This window comes from Trichomonas vaginalis, chromosome IV (genome assembly GCF_026262505.1).
Source record: "Trichomonas vaginalis G3 chromosome IV, whole genome shotgun sequence".
Lineage (NCBI taxonomy): Eukaryota > Parabasalia > Trichomonadida > Trichomonadidae > Trichomonas > Trichomonas vaginalis.
In genome coordinates this window covers 12,850,573-12,870,974 of record NC_067206.1, presented here as the reverse complement: position 1 = coordinate 12,870,974, position 20,402 = coordinate 12,850,573, and the positions used below count along the sequence as shown (strand labels likewise).

Genomic DNA, 20,402 nt, shown 5'->3' with positions numbered 1-20,402 from the left:
TTTCTTTCAAACACTCCGAACTATAGTTCTTTATGACAATATTGTTTGTCGTTCGTGAGTCAACATTTGATGTTGGTTCAATTGGAACATTAACGGCACCAGCTAAGATGGATTTGCTTCTCATTTCATATAGAATAAAAACCTTTTATATGTATGAAATGAACAATATACTCGACAAGGGTTTGAATGTAAAGCTAACGAATGAAAATATTGTTGAATTCACTGAGACAGGAGCTGTGTATAAAGATGTAGAACTACTGAACAAAAGAGCTAAGGGAAGAAGCAGGAACATGAACAAAGGGTGGAAGCCTATAAAAATTTATGTCAATGATGGCTCAGGAGGTTCAAACATAAAGTATGCAGAAAGTTATAGAGTTTATGCTCTCAAAGGTGAAAAGCCTTCATTTAAGAACAGCTATTCTAACGCATATCCTCAAAAGTTAACGGATGGGGAAGTGGATGATATGAATGACAGCAAAAATATTAACAGAAATGGCGACAGAGATGCATGGAATTTGTTTACCATCAGTCAATTGAAGGTTAAACTTTAAAACAATGTTGGTCGTTCCCATGGAATATTTTTGACTTTAATGGTATTAGTCATGATATGAATCTCAAGGTATGAACGAGGAGAGATGAGAGACTTATATGCTTCCCAAATTTCTTCAAAAGGTAATGTTATACCTGACTGTTTCCAAATGAGTTCAATATCATAACGTGAGAAACCTTGAAAGATAACGAAGTCAGTTATGAGACGTTTTATGTTTAAAGCAAGGAAACGCCATGTTTGCATAAGTATTGCTACAGTTAAGTGGTAATGTCTGACTTTAGTTATGATGTTAGCTAATGGTGAGTCTGCTTTTGACACTAAACCTTTTCCGGCGAAGTCGTCACAAACGAGCAGAGTGTTTGAAGGATACTTTTTGAAGGGGTATTTTGAAAGTTTTGATAGAATGTAGTTTGTCAGTCGTTTCATATCGTAAACTCCTGAGTATTGACGTAAGTGGTGTTTGTCAATAATTCTTTCCATCTCTTCTGAAGTCTTTTGCATTCCTGACTGTATGAACTCTACAATAGCATAATATTTTCTCTTACGTCGAATGTAACGTTGAAGAAATTCAATGAGTTCGCTATCTGGAACTTTAACGACAGAGGCTTGAACTTTTGACATAAATGTTTTCGCTGTTGAGTCCATAGAGTCTGAAGTTGCTGATATAATGATTTGGTCATAGTAAGAGTCGTTTCCTAAACGCTCTGTTATGAGTATATGACGAATGAGGTTAAATGTCTTACCTGAACCCATCTTTCCACAATAGAAATACACACCATTTGAACAGAACTCATAATCTTTGCTGAAAGGAAGAATAAGAGAAGAGTTAAGTTTGTCTGTAGTTTCATTCATGTCTTCATCTACGTCATGTATTAAATGCTTCATTTTATCTCCATTAAAAATGCAAGTCAGAAATATTCAGAACATAGCACCGAGTCTAACTGACAAGAGTATAAAGATATACTATGAACACGTTATGATGAAACCTACCAAAATTCAAGAAAGTCAGTATACTTATGAATATCCAAGACACTGGGTAGAGTATGTAGGAGGTGAGAAAGCTATTGAAATCAGACAGGTTCGAAGTATTCCAGCAGGAAGAACAATATTATTGAAGAACTTTAATGTTTTGAGGTATAATGATGAGAGACAAGATAGTTTTCCATTGCTGTGTATGTGAACCTAGACACAGGAGATGACATGAAAGTTTTTAACACAAAGCTTCAAACGGTAGTGAGAGAACAACTGACTGCGGAAGGGCATCCATTACCTTCAGAAGTTACCATAGCATATAATTTTGAAACAAACTCAATAGATTTTAAAGTCATCTCTGCAAAGAAGTCAGGTTTTACATTTAATGAAGCAGATGTATATTCGAATGAAAACTTCAAAGCTATTGCATGGTTAGATAATGACGATTGCTTTAAGAAAATATTTAAATTCAGTGACTCAAAGATGTCAATAGATGACCTTCGTGGAATGTTACCATCGACGTTTACAGTTGAAGGTTCAGCAGGATTGCTTACAAGATTGTCAATTGGTGGTATTTGGTCTCGTGAGAACATTGTTATAAAATCCAGTATAAGTGAATTTGCTGAAGAATCTATATTATGTCTTTCAAACTACATGTATTCGCCACCGAAGCATTATAGTATAACAAACTTTGTCAGTAAGTTTAACATAAGACTTGTCGAACCTTCTTCAATGAAAGATGTTGTGCTACCTAAAGATGAAAGGATGGACTCATTATTGAGATGATTTTAATTGCATATTAAATGAGCTTGTTCTTGAAGGTCATTCATGATGAAATAACTGTTGTAGAAGATGTTAGCAATTGTTCAGACATTTTGAAGCGAATAGATGATATAAGAAAGAAGTTTATGAAGCCGCAACGCGGCGAGGACGAAGTCCATGAGAATGTTTATGTTTCATTGACTTTCTCCAGTAACGAGAACTTTTATGAGATAATATTGAAGAGAGATGATTTTAATATGGTGTAAATGGTAGCTTGGCAGCTTTAGGCGCAATGGGAACAAAAGCATTAGCATTTGGAGCAAAAGCACTTGGGCTTATGACGCAGTAAATAAAATGAGTGGAGGAAGAGTTTCGAAGACATTAGATGCAAATAAAGGGAAGATTGGAGGCTGGGTTGCAAAGAAGTTAAGATTAAATAAAATAGGGCTCATAAATAAAGCATCCAATTTGGTTGCGACTGAGTCAGAAAATGCTTTAGGAAAGGACGATGAGTTTGCAAAACATGCAAAAGACTTTAATGACCAGATGAAAGGTGAAACAATGCATTTAAATAGAGTCGATGGAACTCTTCCTCCACCAGTAGTTCTTCCGTATGGTCCCTATGGAATGTATGGAAATCCTTACGAAAGACCATTTGACCCATTGACTGGTGGAAGTAACTGGTATCATTACGGACGAAGAAGAAAGACAGTCAAGTTGGAGACAGACGTGAAGAAAGCAACTAAAAAGAAACCAAGGAAGAGAGTTATAAAGCAATGAATTCAACAGGGTGAAAAAACAGGTGAAAAAAGAGGTGATATCTCACCACTTCACCTAAATTTATTTTTGTGCTATGTTTTCATACGTGTGAGGGTGGTGATATCATTAATTTTAAGTTTATTTTTTATTTTATTTTTATTTGGATGTAAATGACAGAACAAAAGCAACTCATTCGAATTCCACAGTATAACAAACATACATTTAAACATTTATTCTTCCTTCCTGAGCATAACATGTTCTTTCAAATACATCCGAGACCAGTTGACTTTTCATTGACTGTGTATAAAGATAGAAATAGTTATATCATTAAACCATACGATGACGAAGGTAAGTTATGTAAATTGTACGTTAAGAAGTTAGAGAAAGTTTATGGCTTCAAGTATGACTACAATAGGGTTAACACTGATGATGAAGATATTGAGGAAAATTTATGAGAACATTAGTGAAGTCGTTAGTGAGAACGATAGTGAGAACGTTTATTTTTACATTAGTGAGTTCGTTAGTGAGGTGAAATGGTTGGCGGCTTTGTAAATATTTAAGGTTAAATTAGTTTTTGCGTTCATGTTGTAAAATATACGTTAACGGTTTTGTAAAGTGTCAAATTCACAAGTATTGCGTACGGAGGAACGCAGTGCCACCGTACCCAACATAACCATACTAACTAACATAAGATTATATTATAAAAAATATTCTGACACAAACCAGAAGAAACCTGAAATAGTTACACTATATTTTAAGTTCAAAAGAGACAATCCTATAATATCTCATATGTTTGATTTAATGAACCCAGTAGGTTCTATTTATACATCTATGGATGCAAGAGGTCCTCAAGTAATGTTTGGTGTTGGTGCGTGGGAACAGATTGTAGATAAATTCTTCTATTGTGCGAACTCTTCAAAGGAAACCGGTGGTTCAAAGAAAATTACTGAAGCAAACCTTCCACCGCACACTCATACAGGAACTACAAACACATCAGGTAATCATACACATTCAATAAGAGACCATCCATTATACAACTCAGAATATTATGCTGGCAATGACGTTTTATCTCCAGATTATAACCATTCAGCAAAAAAGACTTTTCGATAGGGTTGTTAGATTCCCGACGATAGGTGTCTTGGAAGATTTGCCTGGTGTCATCATAGTGTCTTTAAATCAAAAATTTTATTTTGGAGTTAGTTTTATTGATTTTTCAATAAAAAACATTTGTAAAACAAGAAAATAAAACGATAAAATATTTATATTTTATATAAGGATCTTATATATTTAAAATAAATATCATTTTATTTTTTTCATTGGTGTCTGTCAAACCATAATACACTATTCAAAAATTCAATGTGTCTTGCGGTTTCAAAAGACACCTTCAAATTGAACGATAGCACAGACACTATTGAATTTTACCCATTGTATTTAGTTTTTACCCTTTTTATTTTTAAGAATTAATGACTGAAACTGTTGTAAACAGAAATTCATCAAAAGTGACACATCAGAAAAGCTAAAATATTGAATTTTTGGAACTTTTGATAGAGCACGTTTTTAAATATTAATTAAAGTAAATGTATATTTTGTAAAGATTCTTTTTAATAAAAAAGTAAAATTTTGAAGAAGAACACAAAATCTTCTGAAAAATAATATCACATAAACTCATATTATTTTCTAATATATAACTATTTTATATAAAAATCAAATTCAATGATCTTAAAAGCGAAGGATAAACCTCAAAATTTACGAATATAATGAGTGGGAATATAATGCTTATCTATCATAAAACCATATGAAATATTAATTTTTGCTTTACGCCTAATTTTTGACGACAATTAGCAAAAAATGTTAAATGTTAACACTCAGTCCATTTGAATATGAAAAATAAATTCACTTTGATTAAATGTTTTTATTTATCATGCAATTCTTCTTGCGACCAAAGATTTGAATAAAAGTTCAAAAAATAAGATAGCTTAAAAAATAATATACGGTAGTGTTTACTAATAGATGAATAGTATATAAATTCTATTAAAATGGATTTGATCCAAAAAAATATAAAACCAAAAATAATTGTTATAATTTAAATGAAGAAGTAATTTAAAACGATTTTATTTATGATCAAATTTTATATATTTTTTTGGATCAAATCCATTTTAATAGAATTTATATACTATTCATCTATTAGTAAACACTACCGTATATTATTTTTAAGCTATCTTATTTTTGAACTTTTATTCAAATCTTTGGTCGCAAGAAGAATTGCATGATAAATAAAAACATTTAATCAAAGTGAATTTTATTTTTCATATTCAAATGGACTGAGTGTTAACATTTAACATTTTTTGCTAATTGTCGTCAAAAATTAGGCGTAAAGCAAAAATTAATATTTCATATGGTTTTATGATAGATAAGCATTATATTCCCACTCATTATATTCGTAAATTTTGAGGTTTATCCTTCGCTTTTAAGATCATTGAATTTGATTTTTATATAAAATAGTTATATATTAGAAAATAATATGAGTTTATGTGATATTATTTTTCAGAAGATTTCATTCTATATGCCTATGAAAAGTACTCTCAAAACTAACTTTTTCCTAATTATAATTAAATCTAGAATATTGTATTATGCTTAGTATTATTTCATTTTTCTCATTCAATTTAGAATTTACAAATGTCAAAAAATTGAGAGCCGTCACTTTTGATGAATTTCTGTTTATCACAAAACAGCCGTTTTGCTATGACCTCAATCACTTTTATTAAGGGTTTCGTTTTGCGAAAAAAACGTACAATACGCAATTTCGCTAAAAAAACATTTAGCTAGCAATTTCGACCTTTGACTCCACTCAAGACGTCACTTTTTTAATTTTGCGGTATCATATTTTTGGAAAATCTTTATGAATATTATATAAAAAGTCTCTTTAATATCTATATTTCATATTTTTATCGATTTTTAAAGTTTTTGCGAAAAGTATTCAATTATTTTTGCTATTTGGTCGGGTAAATGTCAGATTTGCGACATTTTCTGATATGATATTCAGATTCTACGTTGATAATAATGCTTATAGAACCCTCTTGCTATTGTGTCAAAATTGCGAAACCGATAGCAAAAATATCTCGCAATATCAAATTTGAGATATTGAGTGAATTATGCATTATAGAGATTAAAAATCTGATTTGTGAAAACATCTCATCAGTTTCTAGCTAATTCAAAAATCTTTACTATCTTATTCGATTAAAATGAAAAGGGAATAGTTTCATTATGCTTTAAATGACAGCCTTATAATATAATCATAGTTTTCGCTCAATATGCAGCATTTTTTTTTCGAAATCTATGGTCAATATCCTAAATACTGATTGCTTTGCATTCATATCTCTTACATTTTCTATACCCACATCACTATTCATTGCTATTCCTATCTTTTTCATTTTTGTTTGTTTCTCATAATTTCTCAAAAAACATGATAACTTGATATTTGTAAATATCATACTTTATAACGTAAATAAGAACTTGACCTATTAAGAAAAGCAGTAATGAAAAGAAAATCTGAAATTCATAAAAATTACAAGTTTCTGATGACAATTAGCTTAATTAAACCAGGTACAAGTAGGGCTGTACAAGATTTAAAAAAACATTGCCGGGTTACCGTAGAGGCCTAAAAAAATCGCGCCTCGGCGGCAAGCCGCCTCGGCATTAAGAATGCGCATCTAAATTTTTATATGTCCTTCTTTCTTTTATTTTTCCCTTCCCTTCCTTTTCTTTTTCTTTTTTTCCCTCCTCTTGCTCTCATTTACCTTTTTTTTCCTTTTCTCATCATTTTTCAAAATTTAAAATTTTTATCAAAAATCTTGCCTATAAAAGCAGATTATGGAACCTTTTAATGCCTCTTAATCAATATTATACAGCATAAAGCATATTAAATGAAAGTAATTACGTATAAATTTATTTTATTATCTTATTTATTAATTCTTTAGCATGTATTGTTTAATATTAACTTTTCTGTACATTAAATATGATATCTCCAAAGTATGAATGCCTTGTAACGAAACGAAAACTTAATTTTATGTTGAATATTTGTCACAAACATTAGATTATTAAAATATATGTTGGATATCCCTTAGTATGAGACTTCATGACTCTTGTTGTCTAACGTGAGCTTTGGATTGCAAGCTTGCTACAGCACATAAGTATTCTGTGGTTAAAAAAAACACATGAGCTTTAAAAACGATAAAACCAAAAATAATTGTTATAATTTAAATGAAGAAGTAATTTAAAACGATTTTATTTATGATCAAATTTTATATATTTTTTTGGATCAAATCCATTTTAATAGAATTTATATACTATTCATCTATTAGTAAACACTACCGTATATTATTTTTAAGCTATCTTATTTTTTGAACTTTTATTCAAATCTTTGGTCGCAAGAAGAATTGCATGATAAATAAAAACATTTAATCAAAGTCAATTTTTTTTTCATATTCAAATGGACTGAGTGTTAACATTTAACATTTTTTGCTAATTGTCGTCAAAAATTAGGCGTAAAGCAAAAATTGATATTTCATATGGTTTTATGATAGATAAGCATTATATTCCCACTCATTATATTCGTAAATTTTGAGGTTTATCCTTCGCTTTTAAGATCATTGAATTTGATTTTTATATAAAATAGTTATATATTAGAAAATAATATGAGTTTATGTGATATTATTTTTCAGAAGATTTCATTCTATATGCCTATGAAAAGTACTCTCAAAACTAACTTTTTCCTAATTATAATTAAATCTAGAATATTGTATTATGCTTAGTATTATTTCATTTTTCTCATTCAATTTAGAATTTACAAATGTCAAAAAATTGAGAGCCGTCACTTTTGATGAATTTCTGTTTATTACAGCATTGTTATTAATAATGAAAAATAAAGCTTATTTCAATGAAAATTGTTCTGCAAATTTATTTCACTTTTGACCTCACTTTTTCCGTAATTCAATTTTTTACTTTTAATATTTTAGATCTTCATAATATCATTTGAAAAATTAACCATATAAAAAAATCAAGTTAACAATTCACTTTTTACGTAATTCAAAAATCAAAAATACAAATAATATATCTTTTTATCAAATATTATTATTATATTCTATGAAAAATGAGGTCCGGAAATTTTGCGGATTCCCGTAACTCAATTTTACGGAAAAAGTGCAGTAAACTATTCAAAATACGGAAAAATTGGTGTAAACTAATGATTTTACGGTAAAATCACGGAAAGTCCCGGAAGAATATATGTGCCTATATGAAATTATACAAAAATGAATCAAACGCATTTTAAAAGATTGTTCTTGTATTATAAATGCTATTCGCAGATTTATTAGTTGAAGAAAATTACCAAATTTTTGCCGATTTACAAAAAATGATTTACAAAGCATATTTTTATAAGGCTTTAAAAATCTTTAAAATGTGACCGGTGACGGAAATCCATGGTAACCAACCGCGGTTCCCGTTTGGAATGCCATAGGTACAAGATTATATAATTGTATTTTCTATCCAATTATCCATATAATATCTTATCCAGAAAAAATAACTTGATCAATACCAAATGATTTTTTAACTAGTAAATAAAGTATTTTCTTTACACACACATTGTATATCATAGTTTTTTTTTTGGTTTCGCAAAACATCCAAAAACAAATATGCTATAAAAGTGACAATTTTAGCAAAACGAAACCCTTACTTTTATTTATTATTTGAAATATGATTTAATTTTATTATTTGAATAGGCCAACTTATATTTGAGAAGCTCAATTTGAGACCACTTAAAACATTGAAATATCATAAATATTGAAATATTAAAAAGTGTATTTCAAAATATTGAAATTATAAAAATTTATAATACTGAAATTGAGACAAATTAATAAATTCAATGTGTTTTTTTGAAATAACTCTCAAATATTATTTTTTTGTTTATTTAATGATGAATAAATATGATTGCTTTAGTCAATCATAAAAACTAATTTAAGTTTAAAATAATGAAAGGATAATTTAATCGTTTTTTAAAATACAATTATTTTTGATGATTTGCAAGAATCTTTGAAAAGAATATAATATAGGTTCTATTTTTGTAAAATTTATCCAAATCATGTATTACATAAATTACGATTAAAACGATGAAAGAACCAAAAAGTGTGTTTTGTGTTTTGTTGTTGCGTGTTGGATGCGGGATCCTGTTATTTCCGAAATCGACAAAAAATTTGGAAATTTAATTTCCGAAATCGAAATTATATTAATGTTTTTAATATTCTTATATCAAAAGGATTAAAGTTCATTAAGAGAAAAACAATTCTTCTTCTTCAATCTATTGGCGCATTTATTTCTACACGCCAATAAGGAAGGGAAAATTATAAGACACCATGGTGTCTTCAAAACGCTAATTTTTGATATTTTTAACAACCCTACTTTTCGACCAACTGAACCAGGAGGAAATCATTCACATACTTTCACAACAAATCCAACAGGCTTGGGTAAAGATTATATGCCACCATTTATGACTGTATTCGCATGGTACCGCATTTATTGAATGAACTAAATATATTTTATGTCTGTAATTAATTAGGTAATGAAGTAATGAATGAACTGTAGGTGTCACTATGTCACTATGTGGTACCAGGTCATTTCGACAACATGAGAGGAAGGCAGTTATGAGTTATTTTTGAAGAACTGTAGGTGTCACTATGTCGCTATGTGGTACCAGGTCATTTAAAACGACAACATGAGAGGAAGGCAGTTATGAGTTATTTTTGAAGAACTGAAGGTGTCACTATGTCGCTATGTGGTACCAGGTCATTTAAAACGACAACATGAGAGGAAGGCAGTTATGAGTTATTTTTGAAGAACTGAAGGTGTCACTATGTCACTATGTGTCACTCGGTTATTTAACTTCTTTGAAAAATGGTGACAACATGACATTTCGACAACAACATGAGAGGAAGGCAGTTATGAGTTATTTTTGAAGAACTGTAGGTGTCACTATGTCGCTATGTGGTACCAGGTCATTTAAAACGACAACATGAGAGGAAGGCAGTTATGAGTTATTTTTGAAGAACTGAAGGTGTCACTATGTCACTATGTGTCACTCGGTTATTTAACTTCTTTGAAAAATGGTGACAACATGACATTTCGACAACATCATGAGAGGAAGGCAGTTATGAGTTATTTTTGAAGAACTGTAGGTGTCACTATGTCGCTATGTGGTACCAGGTCATTTAAAACGACAACATGAGAGGAAGGCAGTTATGAGTTATTTTTGAAGAACTGAAGGTGTCACTATGTCACTATGTGTCACTCGGTTATTTAACTTCTTTGAAAAATGGTGACAACATGACATTTCGACAACATCATGAGAGGAAGGCAGTTATGAGTTATTTTTGAAGAACTGTAGGTGTCACTATGTCGCTATGTGGTACCAGGTCATTTAAAACGACAACATGAGAGGAAGGCAGTTATGAGTTATTTTTGAAGAACTGTAGGTGTCACTATGTCACTATGTGTCACTCGGTTATTTAACTTCTTTGAAAAATGGTGACAACATGACATTTCGACAACATCATGAGAGGAAGGCAGTTATGAGTTATTTTTGAAGAACTGTAGGTGTCACTATGTCGCTATGTGGTACCAGGTCATTTCGACAACATGAGAGGAAGGCAGTTATGAGTTATTTTTGAAGAACTGTAGGTGTCACTATGTCGCTATGTGGTACCAGGTCATTTCGACAACATGAGAGGAAGGCAGTTATGAGTTATTTTTGAAGAACTGTAGGTGTCACTATGTCGCTATGTGGTACCAGGTCATTTAAAACGACAACATGAGAGGAAGGCAGTTATGAGTTATTTTTGAAGAACTGTAGGTGTCACTATGTCGCTATGTGGTACGTACAGAGGTCAAATGACAACAACATGAGAGGAAGGCAGTTATGAGTTATTTTTGAAGAACTGAAGGTGTCACTATGTCACTATGTGTCACTCGGTCATTTAAAAAACGACAACATTGAGAGGAAGGCAGTTATGAGTTATTTTTGAAGAACTGTAGGTGTCACTATGTCACTATGTGTCACTCGGTTATTTAACTTCTTTAGAAAATGGTGACAACATGACATTTCGACAACATTTACGAAAATTTGATGCAGTACAAAAATAAAGTTAGTTTTAAAATTATTTTTATTTTTTTATTCCTATATAAATGACAGCAACAAACAACAACGTCGACTTTATCGTTTCTGATGAAAAAGTTATTGATTCATTAGCTGAGGAATTAGTTGTGGCAGAAACTAAAACCCTCAACGAAAGAATTGGTGAAAATAAGATTGATTTACATAACTACCTCAAACATGATGGAGGAAGAGGAAGGAAAACTGGTACAGCTTTATTAGCAAATAAAATTTCAAATTTAACGATTATAGATGTTGATATCAATAAATCGTACAATGATGAACTTAAAGAAATAGTTAGAAAAGACATTCTATCAAAACTTTCGGATAAAGACGTTATAGTTAAAACCGCTTCAGGAGGTCTTCACATTTATTGCAACACTAATTTCTTCTATTCAACCTCGAACAGAATGATTAAATGTTATTCCTGCAATGATTATGATATCGATATCATGACTTCAATGGATGATTCAAAGCGTTCATTAGTGGTTATGGCTGATTCAAGAGTTCGCAAGAATGCAGCAGAACCAATCAATACATACTCATTCATTCGTGGAAGTTATGATTCAACATTAACTAGAACAGTGAATGATATATTAAATGATTTGAATATTAAGGTAAGAGTTGAACAAAAGAGTGAAGAAATAAAGAGTATAATGAATGAAAACAAAGATGTAAACATTGACGATAAACTTGCCCAGAGCATAGTTGATGGCATCAGTGATTTTGAAGTACATAATGATGGTGGAAACATGAATTTAGAAAAAGAAGTTACATTATTCACACTGTTTCAAGCTATTAATTCGTTACCTAATCATTTAATTAATGAAGCATACGGCAACGTTTATAACTTCTGCAGTTTAACAGAAAAAGCAAAAAGTAATTTTGAAAAAGCACGTGATAGATATGCACATTTAATGACTTCTCCATTTGTTTTGGTAAAGATTCTAAAACTTTATCAAAAGGAATATTATGATGAACACGTTTTACCTTTATTACGTAAGTCAAAAATAACATTTGATATAAAACTTGATGATTCATTCTTGATAACAGATATTAGACGTAAAGCTGAAAATCATCAGTATAAAAATAGTTCTGAAGTAATTGAGGATTTATCACGTGTAATCCGTTTTGTAGATTGTGGAAACAAATACTTCATTCAAAAAGACTATAATATTCATGATAAAATGAATCAAATATCATTCGTTCTTCAGTCAAACATGAAAGAGTCACTCAAAATGATTAAATTATTTAAAGAAGAAGGTAAAACCATAACAGCATGGGATGTACTACTAAATCAATTGTCTTCATTAACCGTTAAGGGTGTTTGCTTTAAATCTGATTCCCCAGATGTTTTCTCAACGTTTCAAGGTTATAAATACAACGTTCTCGAAAAAGTAGATTACTCAAAAATTGAGATGTTTATGGATTTCATTAAAGAAGCCATTTGTGATAATAACGATGAAGTGTATAAATACCTTCTCGGCTGGATTGCATCAATGATTCAACATCCCGGAATCAAGAATGAAACAGCAATTATTTTGAAAGGACTTCAGGGAATAGGTAAAAACAGATTTACAGACATTATTTCTGAACTTCTCGCTGGTTATTCATGTAAAAACATTACCGAAATAAGTGAGCTAACGGGTAATTTCAACTCAGTAGTTGAAAATAAAATGTTTCTTGTACTTAATGAACTCAAGAATGTAGGTGAAGACAGACTTGCAAACTTCAACGCTTTGAAATCAATTATAACGGATAATGAGATAAGAATTAATGAAAAGAATCAACCCAGAAGAACTGCTCAGAATGTTGCCAATTTCATTTTCGTAACTAATAACGTTTACCCTGTCAAAATTGAAGTTGGAGACAGAAGATATGCAGTTTTAAGGGTTAATGGTAAATTTAAGGGTCAATTTGATTACTTCAAGAATTTAATGGATTCATGCACAAAGGAATTTTATGATAATTTACTAACATATTTTATCAATTACGACCTTTCATCATTTAATGTACGAATCATTCCGATGACTGAAGCCAAACAAGATTTAATTGAATTATCAACAAATCCTTTAGATGTATGGATAAATACACATTATGATGAATTGTGTGTAGGTATGGCGTGTCAAAATGCGCTATTCTGCAAACCATCAGACATGAAAGACAAGAATTTTCAAATGAGTATTAAGGATAAATGTGATAAGAAACAGAAAAGAATAGATGGTAAACAAACATGGTGTTATGTTTTGAAAGAAGAAATGAAAGGATTATATAAACAGGTTGAACCAAATGATAATGAGGATTCATTTACTGACGACGAAATACCTGTAAATGAAGCTTTATAAAGTATGATTGGAATTTATTTTTGCCTTCCTCTCATGATGTTGTCGAAATGTCATGTTGTCACCATTTTCTAAAGAAGTTAAATAACCGAGTGACACATAGTGACATAGTGACACCTACAGTTCTTCAAAAATAACTCATAACTGCCTTCCTCTCATGTTGTCGTTTTAAATGACCTGGTACCACATAGCGACATAGTGACACCTACAGTTCTTCAAAAATAACTCATAACTGCCTTCCTCTCATGATGTTGTCGAAATGTCATGTTGTCACCATTTTCTAAAGAAGTTAAATAACCGAGTGACACATAGTGACATAGTGACACCTTCAGTTCTTCAAAAATAACTCATAACTGCCTTCCTCTCATGTTGTCGTTTTAAATGACCTGGTACCACATAGCGACATAGTGACACCTACAGTTCTTCAAAAATAACTCATAACTGCCTTCCTCTCATGATGTTGTCGAAATGTCATGTTGTCACCATTTTTCAAAGAAGTTAAATAACCGAGTGACACATAGTGACATAGTGACACCTACAGTTCTTCAAAAATAACTCATAACTGCCTTCCTCTCATGTTGTCGTTTTAAATGACCTGGTACCACATAGCGACATAGTGACACCTACAGTTCTTCAAAAATAACTCATAACTGCCTTCCTCTCATGATGTTGTCGAAATGTCATGTTGTCACCATTTTTCAAAGAAGTTAAATAACCGAGTGACACATAGTGACATAGTGACACCTTCAGTTCTTCAAAAATAACTCATAACTGCCTTCCTCTCATGTTGTCGTTTTAAATGACCTGGTACCACATAGCGACATAGTGACACCTACAGTTCTTCAAAAATAACTCATAACTGCCTTCCTCTCATGATGTTGTCGAAATGTCATGTTGTCACCATTTTTCAAAGAAGTTAAATAACCGAGTGACACATAGTGACATAGTGACACCTTCAGTTCTTCAAAAATAACTCATAACTGCCTTCCTCTCATGTTGTCGTTTTAAATGACCTGGTACCACATAGCGACATAGTGACACCTACAGTTCTTCAAAAATAACTCATAACTGCCTTCCTCTCATGATGTTGTCGAAATGTCATGTTGTCACCATTTTCTAAAGAAGTTAAATAACCGAGTGACACATAGTGACATAGTGACACCTTCAGTTCTTCAAAAATAACTCATAACTGCCTTCCTCTCATGTTGTCGTTTTAAATGACCTGGTACCACATAGCGACATAGTGACACCTACAGTTCTTCAAAAATAACTCATAACTGCCTTCCTCTCATGTTGTTGTCGAAATGTCAAGACCTTCAGGTCTCGCTGCTTAGCGGCTGTTGTCTCAAACTTTAGAACGGTATAATTTAAATTTTTATTTTTATATAAATGAATACCCCACAAGCTCAAAATTTACCACGAATCATAACAAGGGAGGAAATGATAAAAATGATGCGAGAACATGTTAAAAATAACAAACCACTAAAACTGAGAAAATGTGGTTATGCAGTAATGATGGAAAGAGAGATGTTGTCGAAGAGGAATAAAAATTAAATTTGGATAGAGTTTAAAAATTCATCTTTATTAAATTCATCTCTTCCAATCAATTTATTTATTCTATTAAATTCTTTTATTTTTGCTTCACTCAGTTTAAGGATTGAACGGTAAGTTTCTAATTTTTCAACCCCACCACATTGCGGCTTCTTTTTGTAATAGCATATTTTTGATTTAATTCTGTTTAGTTTCTTTTTATATTCATCGTCTGGACTCTTGACTGCTTCATTGTCACTCATTTCTTACGAAATAAAAAAAAATTAAATATTATTTAAATATAATGGAGTAATAAAATAAATCGGAATTTCTATTAATTTATTGTTAACCTCAACTAATGCGTTGCCGTTAATATATCTAACAAATTCAGCTATTGTGTCAAATCTTCGTCTTCTTTTTGTCATTGATTTATCAGTTTTTCCATAATCGAGATGAATCAAAACTTTATCCCCTTGTTTAAAATTCATGAGCCCTGAATTAATTTGTTCACGTTTAACATCATTCAACCTTTCCATTTGCTTTCTAATATATTCCCATTCTTTTGAAATATCATTTTTCATTTCCACTGGTTTCATGTTAATAGTTCTATGCCATGTATTATTGTAATAATATACTAACTGCTGTATGATGGAGTCATGATTTCCATCCCAGTATATCTGACCGTTAACCCCTAACGCATCTCTAAGAGTTCTCATTACCGCATCAACTATTTTATTATGAAACGTATATGGAGAGGATGAGAAGTAAAAATTAATTTGTGGGAAATAATGAGTCATGGCTGCCTGAAATCCTTTATCACCATCACCCCTGATATTATCTACTCTTTCCTGATCTAGTAAGTATTGTATAGCTCTTCTTGTTTCCTGTTCTGTTTTCCCTTTCACCGGAATGCAATATAAATATCTAGTGTTAATGTTAATGGCAAATAAATAAGTAATATTTCCTTTTGAATATTCCAGATGATCGATTTCATATGAATAAGGTGAAGGTGCAAATGATGGACGACTAAATTTTTCTTTTAATGGTTGAATTTTCGGGTCAATTGGTTTATTTAATATAGGGTGTCCAAAGGTGTGTTTAGCACAAACCTGAATACTGCGAATAGAAATAAACAAGTTACATATATATAAAGTTTATTTAAATATAATCACCATTGGATTCAATCACGCGTTCGCAGCGATCGATCCAGGCTTGAAAGACACGCTTTAAATCATCATGAGAAAATTGCTCAAATTGCTCTCTTACAAAATTTTCAAGATCATCTGGACTCGCGAATTCGCGTCCTTCAGCTCTCTTTTTTAGCGTGCCGAATAAATAAAAGTCAGAGGGTGCAATATCAGGTGAATAAATTGGGTTTGGAACAACTTTGACATTGTTTTCCACTAAGTAATTCATTACCTTATGACTTTTGTGAACTCTTGAATTATCAAAATGAATTGCAAACTTTTGTTTTTGTTGTTTGGATTTCTCAAACTCATCAGAATTGATAATTTGAGTAAGAACATTGTCAATTAGATACTGAGCATTCATCGTATTAGGTTTTTGAAGAATATCAATTGCGATGATGCCATTCACGCCCCAAAAAACCGACAACATCATCATTGGTGTGTCAATTTTTTTCTTCGGGAATGTTTGCGGATTTTCATCCTTCGGGATCCACATGATTTTGGCTTCTGTTGCATATTGAAACCAAGACTCGTCCCCTGTTACTAAAAAGCGAAACTTCTTGGATTGATACGCACCCAATATAGAGAGGAGCTCTTTCGAAGATTAGACTCTAGATTTTTTTTGAACTGAATTAAGGTTGTGCGGAACCCAACGTGTATACGCTAGTTTGTAGTTCAAATAATTGTGCAGATAATAACTGACTGTTGTACGTGGTATCTTTGTCATCTCCTCTATCCTTCTGAGTGATGCTCTTGGGTCTTCATCTAGCGCTTGAAGAATTGCTTTGATTTTTCTTTGATCCGGCGATTTTTTGTCAATTTTTATGATGGGCGCCTTTTTGTTCATGAAGTGATACATCCTAACATGATACGTTACAGTGGAATAGCTAGGAGCATCCATACCGAAGCATTTTACCAATGTCTCGTAGATTTTTTTACAGTCTTTGCATTTTTTTGCAAGAGCGAGGATGTTTTCTTTATGATTCATTAAAAAAAAAAAAAAATCCCGCCAAAATTTCCCGCGAAACTGCCTCTTGTCTCAAAATTCATTTTATATCCCGGCATGGCGCCAAAATACAACTTACTCATCATATACATATATTCATATTTTTTATTATATATTTATAATCAGCATATATCTCCTTTAATAGTCTCATATAGAGCGCTGTGCTAAACGCACCTTTGGACACCCTATATCTTGAAACCCTTTTTAAAATCTTTTTGTTTCTTTAATGTTTGAAATGGATATAATAAAGTGAATGATGAAGGATTAACTGAAGGAGGAGGCGGTACTGTCGTTGGAGGTTTTGGTGTTGCAAGTGGTTTAATTTTATCTGCTTTGATTTTGGATTTCATTCCCCCCTTCATTAATTCCGGATGTATTCTATTCATTTGTTTTAAATATGCTGTATATAAAGGTTTGATATACTTTCCCGCTTCGAGTTTATGTTGAAGGATGAATTCCAAAAGTTGATCTTCATTTAAAAGTCGGGTTGAATATGTTTTAACTAATGAATCATAAATTAAAGCTTGTGCTTCATTTATGAGCTGCTGAACGTCCAAACTTTTCTCTTTTGGCTTTTGCGGTTCAGGATTATATAAATTATATAATTCATCAATATCTTTTTCAGTTAATACTTTATTTTTGAAATCTTTCAACTGTTTAAGTTGTGATTTACTTTTTCCCTTTGAATATTTTCCTTCTTTAATGTTCTCTCTTAAACGTTTAATTATTTTATCATGATATTTCAAAATTTCGTTTTTATAATACTGATAGTATTCATCCATATCATCACCCGTTATATTTTCATCATGTTTTTGAAGATATGATTTTAATTCATAATAACTAAGAAAATTTTGATTAAATACTAAATCATCAATTAAATTTTTTAAATCTGCGCTATTCATTTATATAAAAATAAAATAAATGTTTAAGGGTGCCCGCCTCTTTGTCTCTTCTGTGGCATTTCATTAAATAAATGGCATACAACATCCATTTTTACAACATACAGCTTTAGTGTGTGCCCCTGTTAATGCAGTCTTACCAATTGTTAAGCGAGTCATTGACCCATTTTTAAGTTGTAAATTAATATTTTGACCATCAAATATCACTTTATCATTTATTATATCCAAATAATTTTTAGGTGTTAATTGTTTATTTTGTCGTAAACTTACACCTTTCATTTTTTGTGCTATCTTTTTGAAGGAGTCTTCACCAATCATTCCGTTGAATGATGTATAACACTTAGGGCATAAAGCAACCATGTTATCGCCTTGTTTCTCAATTGCTAAACCCAATAACTTCTTCTCATGTGCTTTTTCTTCAGCTTTATTCTTTAATTTAGGTTTAAATTTCTCATCAAAACAGAAGAAATCAAAAGGTGCGAATTTGAAAATGTTTTTATCATAAAATTGTTTATCGGTAACAATTGCTTGAAACGCTTGAGTGTTAGGAAGATTTGGGTCGCCAGCGATTGCCCAATATGATGAATCAGTATCACCTTCAATGAAATGAAAACGATTAACATCCATGCATTTATACATAAAATCATAAATGAAAACCAAATACCAGTATTTTGCGTTATCTAAAGTGAAGAATGCCTCTTGTAAACATGTTTCACATCTATAAAATCTATCTTTAAGCATCACTTGATATGTATCCTCTCCTATTTCTCTTATGTTTTTAAACTTATCTGACATACATGCAACGCGTGACTTCTGTGCATTCATTATTTTAGTCTTTGTGTAATTTTGTGTATTCATTGCATCATAACCATATGATCCATTAAGTGAAATCTTGCAAAATAAACTTTTTCCTTTATTTCCTTCTAATTCAGCCTTTTGTCTTTCGTTCATAAATTTGTTCGCAAATTCATTAAAACAAGTGTTTTTAGTAAATGTTAAAATTGATTGAATATCATCGATGATAAAATGAAATCTGTCTATTAGATACCAAAGATAATAAGAAGAAAATGGTTGATATTGGTTGTGTGTTGATGCTAACTGAGTTAATTTTCTTTGTTTCTGGTCAACTGGTAGATTGTTTGATTTCATGTAATTATACATAAAACTGCCAATTGTTTTTTCATCTGTGATAATATCTAAGTTTCTTATTATCGGTAAAAAGTTTATGTAATCATTAATGTATTTTTCATCAATGTGACCCTTTACTTCAGCCACGAATAAAGTATTTTTCTTCTTAATTATTCCCAGTGCTTTTGCTTTCTTTGTTGCTGTATCACAAATGATAACACCATTCAATCTTCCCGGCATATACATTTTATGGTCAGTATATTGAATGAAATCATGAGGATTAGATGAAAATGATGAAGGATATAATGAATTAAAGTCAACTCCAACGAAATGAGTCATGATGTTGGAAGTGTCCTCATTTGATACAGTTTTAGTTTCTGGACTATATGAAAGTTTATTAATGTGTGTGATACCTTTAAGATTAACACGATGTTGAACATTTGAGAGACCACCAGTAATTCCATTACGGAGGATGTGATACGCTTCCACTGAATCTAAAGTCATTGGTAAATTATTTTTCAATGCGTAATTTCTTAAATTAATTCTTAAACGTTGAATGTCTTCATCTTTATTTGATTTTACGACATTGCAATAACAACACATTAACTGACAATTATCTTTAGTATGTGGTTTTTCATTATCGATTCTATCCAATGTTGGTTTATTTGCATATGTAAACGCTTTACCACACATTTTACATTTAGATGAAAGGATTAAATCGTGATAGTATTGAAAATCATCCATTGAAACATTATTTTTGGTATCTCTTTTCACCTTTTCATCTTGTTTCTTATATGATTCAATTTTATATTTCCAATACTTTTTCGTTAATTCAAAACTTGATTCCACATTTTCTTCTTCTGGATATGTTTCGTTAGGATTGAAGTTCTTATATGCTAACGCGTAACGAATCATTGATGCATTCGATGATAAAGAAAGATTATGGAGCATGTCAATTTTATAAACAAATGTTTCTTCAATAATTTTATCAATTGGGTCAATCATAATTTCAACATCTTTATTGCAATAATGAATAAAATATTCTAATCTATTCTTAAAGTTTTTAG

General features: G+C 31.1%; 3 protein-coding genes and 2 pseudogenes across 5 annotated transcripts, besides 13 other annotated features; 3 read left to right on the top strand and 2 right to left on the bottom strand.

Moving 5' to 3' along the window:
• Positions 1-3,727: part of a mobile genetic element that runs on past the window's edge.
• On the top strand, positions 150-551 carry TVAGG3_0080730 (uncharacterized protein; the record flags this gene model as incomplete). The annotated part of the gene is made up of 1 exon (XM_051222018.1): positions 150-551. The coding sequence occupies one exon, from the start codon at positions 150-152 to the stop codon at positions 549-551; it is 402 nt and encodes a 133-aa protein (XP_051107004.1).
• TVAGG3_0080720 lies at positions 2,551-3,064 on the top strand (annotated as a pseudogene). The gene has a single exon. A coding segment is annotated over exon 1 (514 nt).
• Positions 3,065-3,727: a terminal%2Cinverted (terminal inverted repeat of Maverick-1C transposon ID:TVAGG3_0080710).
• Positions 3,728-4,517: 790 nt separating this feature from the next.
• Positions 4,518-4,555: a mobile genetic element.
• Positions 4,518-4,555: a terminal%2Cinverted (terminal inverted repeat of Banshee-A3 transposon ID:TVAGG3_0080700).
• A 1,175-nt stretch (positions 4,556-5,730) lies between these two features.
• Positions 5,731-5,765: a mobile genetic element.
• Positions 5,731-5,765: a terminal%2Cinverted (terminal inverted repeat of Banshee-A3 transposon ID:TVAGG3_0080690).
• An 888-nt stretch (positions 5,766-6,653) lies between these two features.
• Positions 6,654-6,845: a mobile genetic element.
• A 1,058-nt stretch (positions 6,846-7,903) lies between these two features.
• Positions 7,904-7,940: a mobile genetic element.
• Positions 7,904-7,940: a terminal%2Cinverted (terminal inverted repeat of Banshee-A3 transposon ID:TVAGG3_0080670).
• Positions 7,941-9,473: 1,533 nt separating this feature from the next.
• Positions 9,474-16,137: a mobile genetic element.
• TVAGG3_0080660 (virulence-associated protein E family) lies at positions 11,276-13,365 on the top strand (the record flags this gene model as incomplete). Its single annotated transcript, XM_051222017.1, has 1 exon — positions 11,276-13,365. A coding segment is annotated over one exon (2,090 nt), but the record flags the coding sequence as incomplete, so codon positions are not given.
• On the bottom strand, positions 15,400-15,831 carry TVAGG3_0080650 (uncharacterized protein; the record flags this gene model as incomplete). Its single annotated transcript, XM_051222016.1, has 1 exon — positions 15,400-15,831. One exon carries the CDS (start codon positions 15,829-15,831, stop codon positions 15,400-15,402), a length of 432 nt encoding a protein of 143 aa, XP_051107002.1.
• A 56-nt stretch (positions 16,138-16,193) lies between the features above and the next one.
• Positions 16,194-16,221: a terminal%2Cinverted (terminal inverted repeat of Mariner transposon ID:TVAGG3_0080610).
• Positions 16,194-17,496: a mobile genetic element.
• Positions 16,274-17,400, bottom strand: TVAGG3_0080620 (annotated as a pseudogene). The gene has a single exon. A coding segment is annotated over exon 1 (1,127 nt).
• Positions 17,469-17,496: a terminal%2Cinverted (terminal inverted repeat of Mariner transposon ID:TVAGG3_0080610).
• Positions 17,497-20,402: the final 2,906 nt, after the last annotated feature.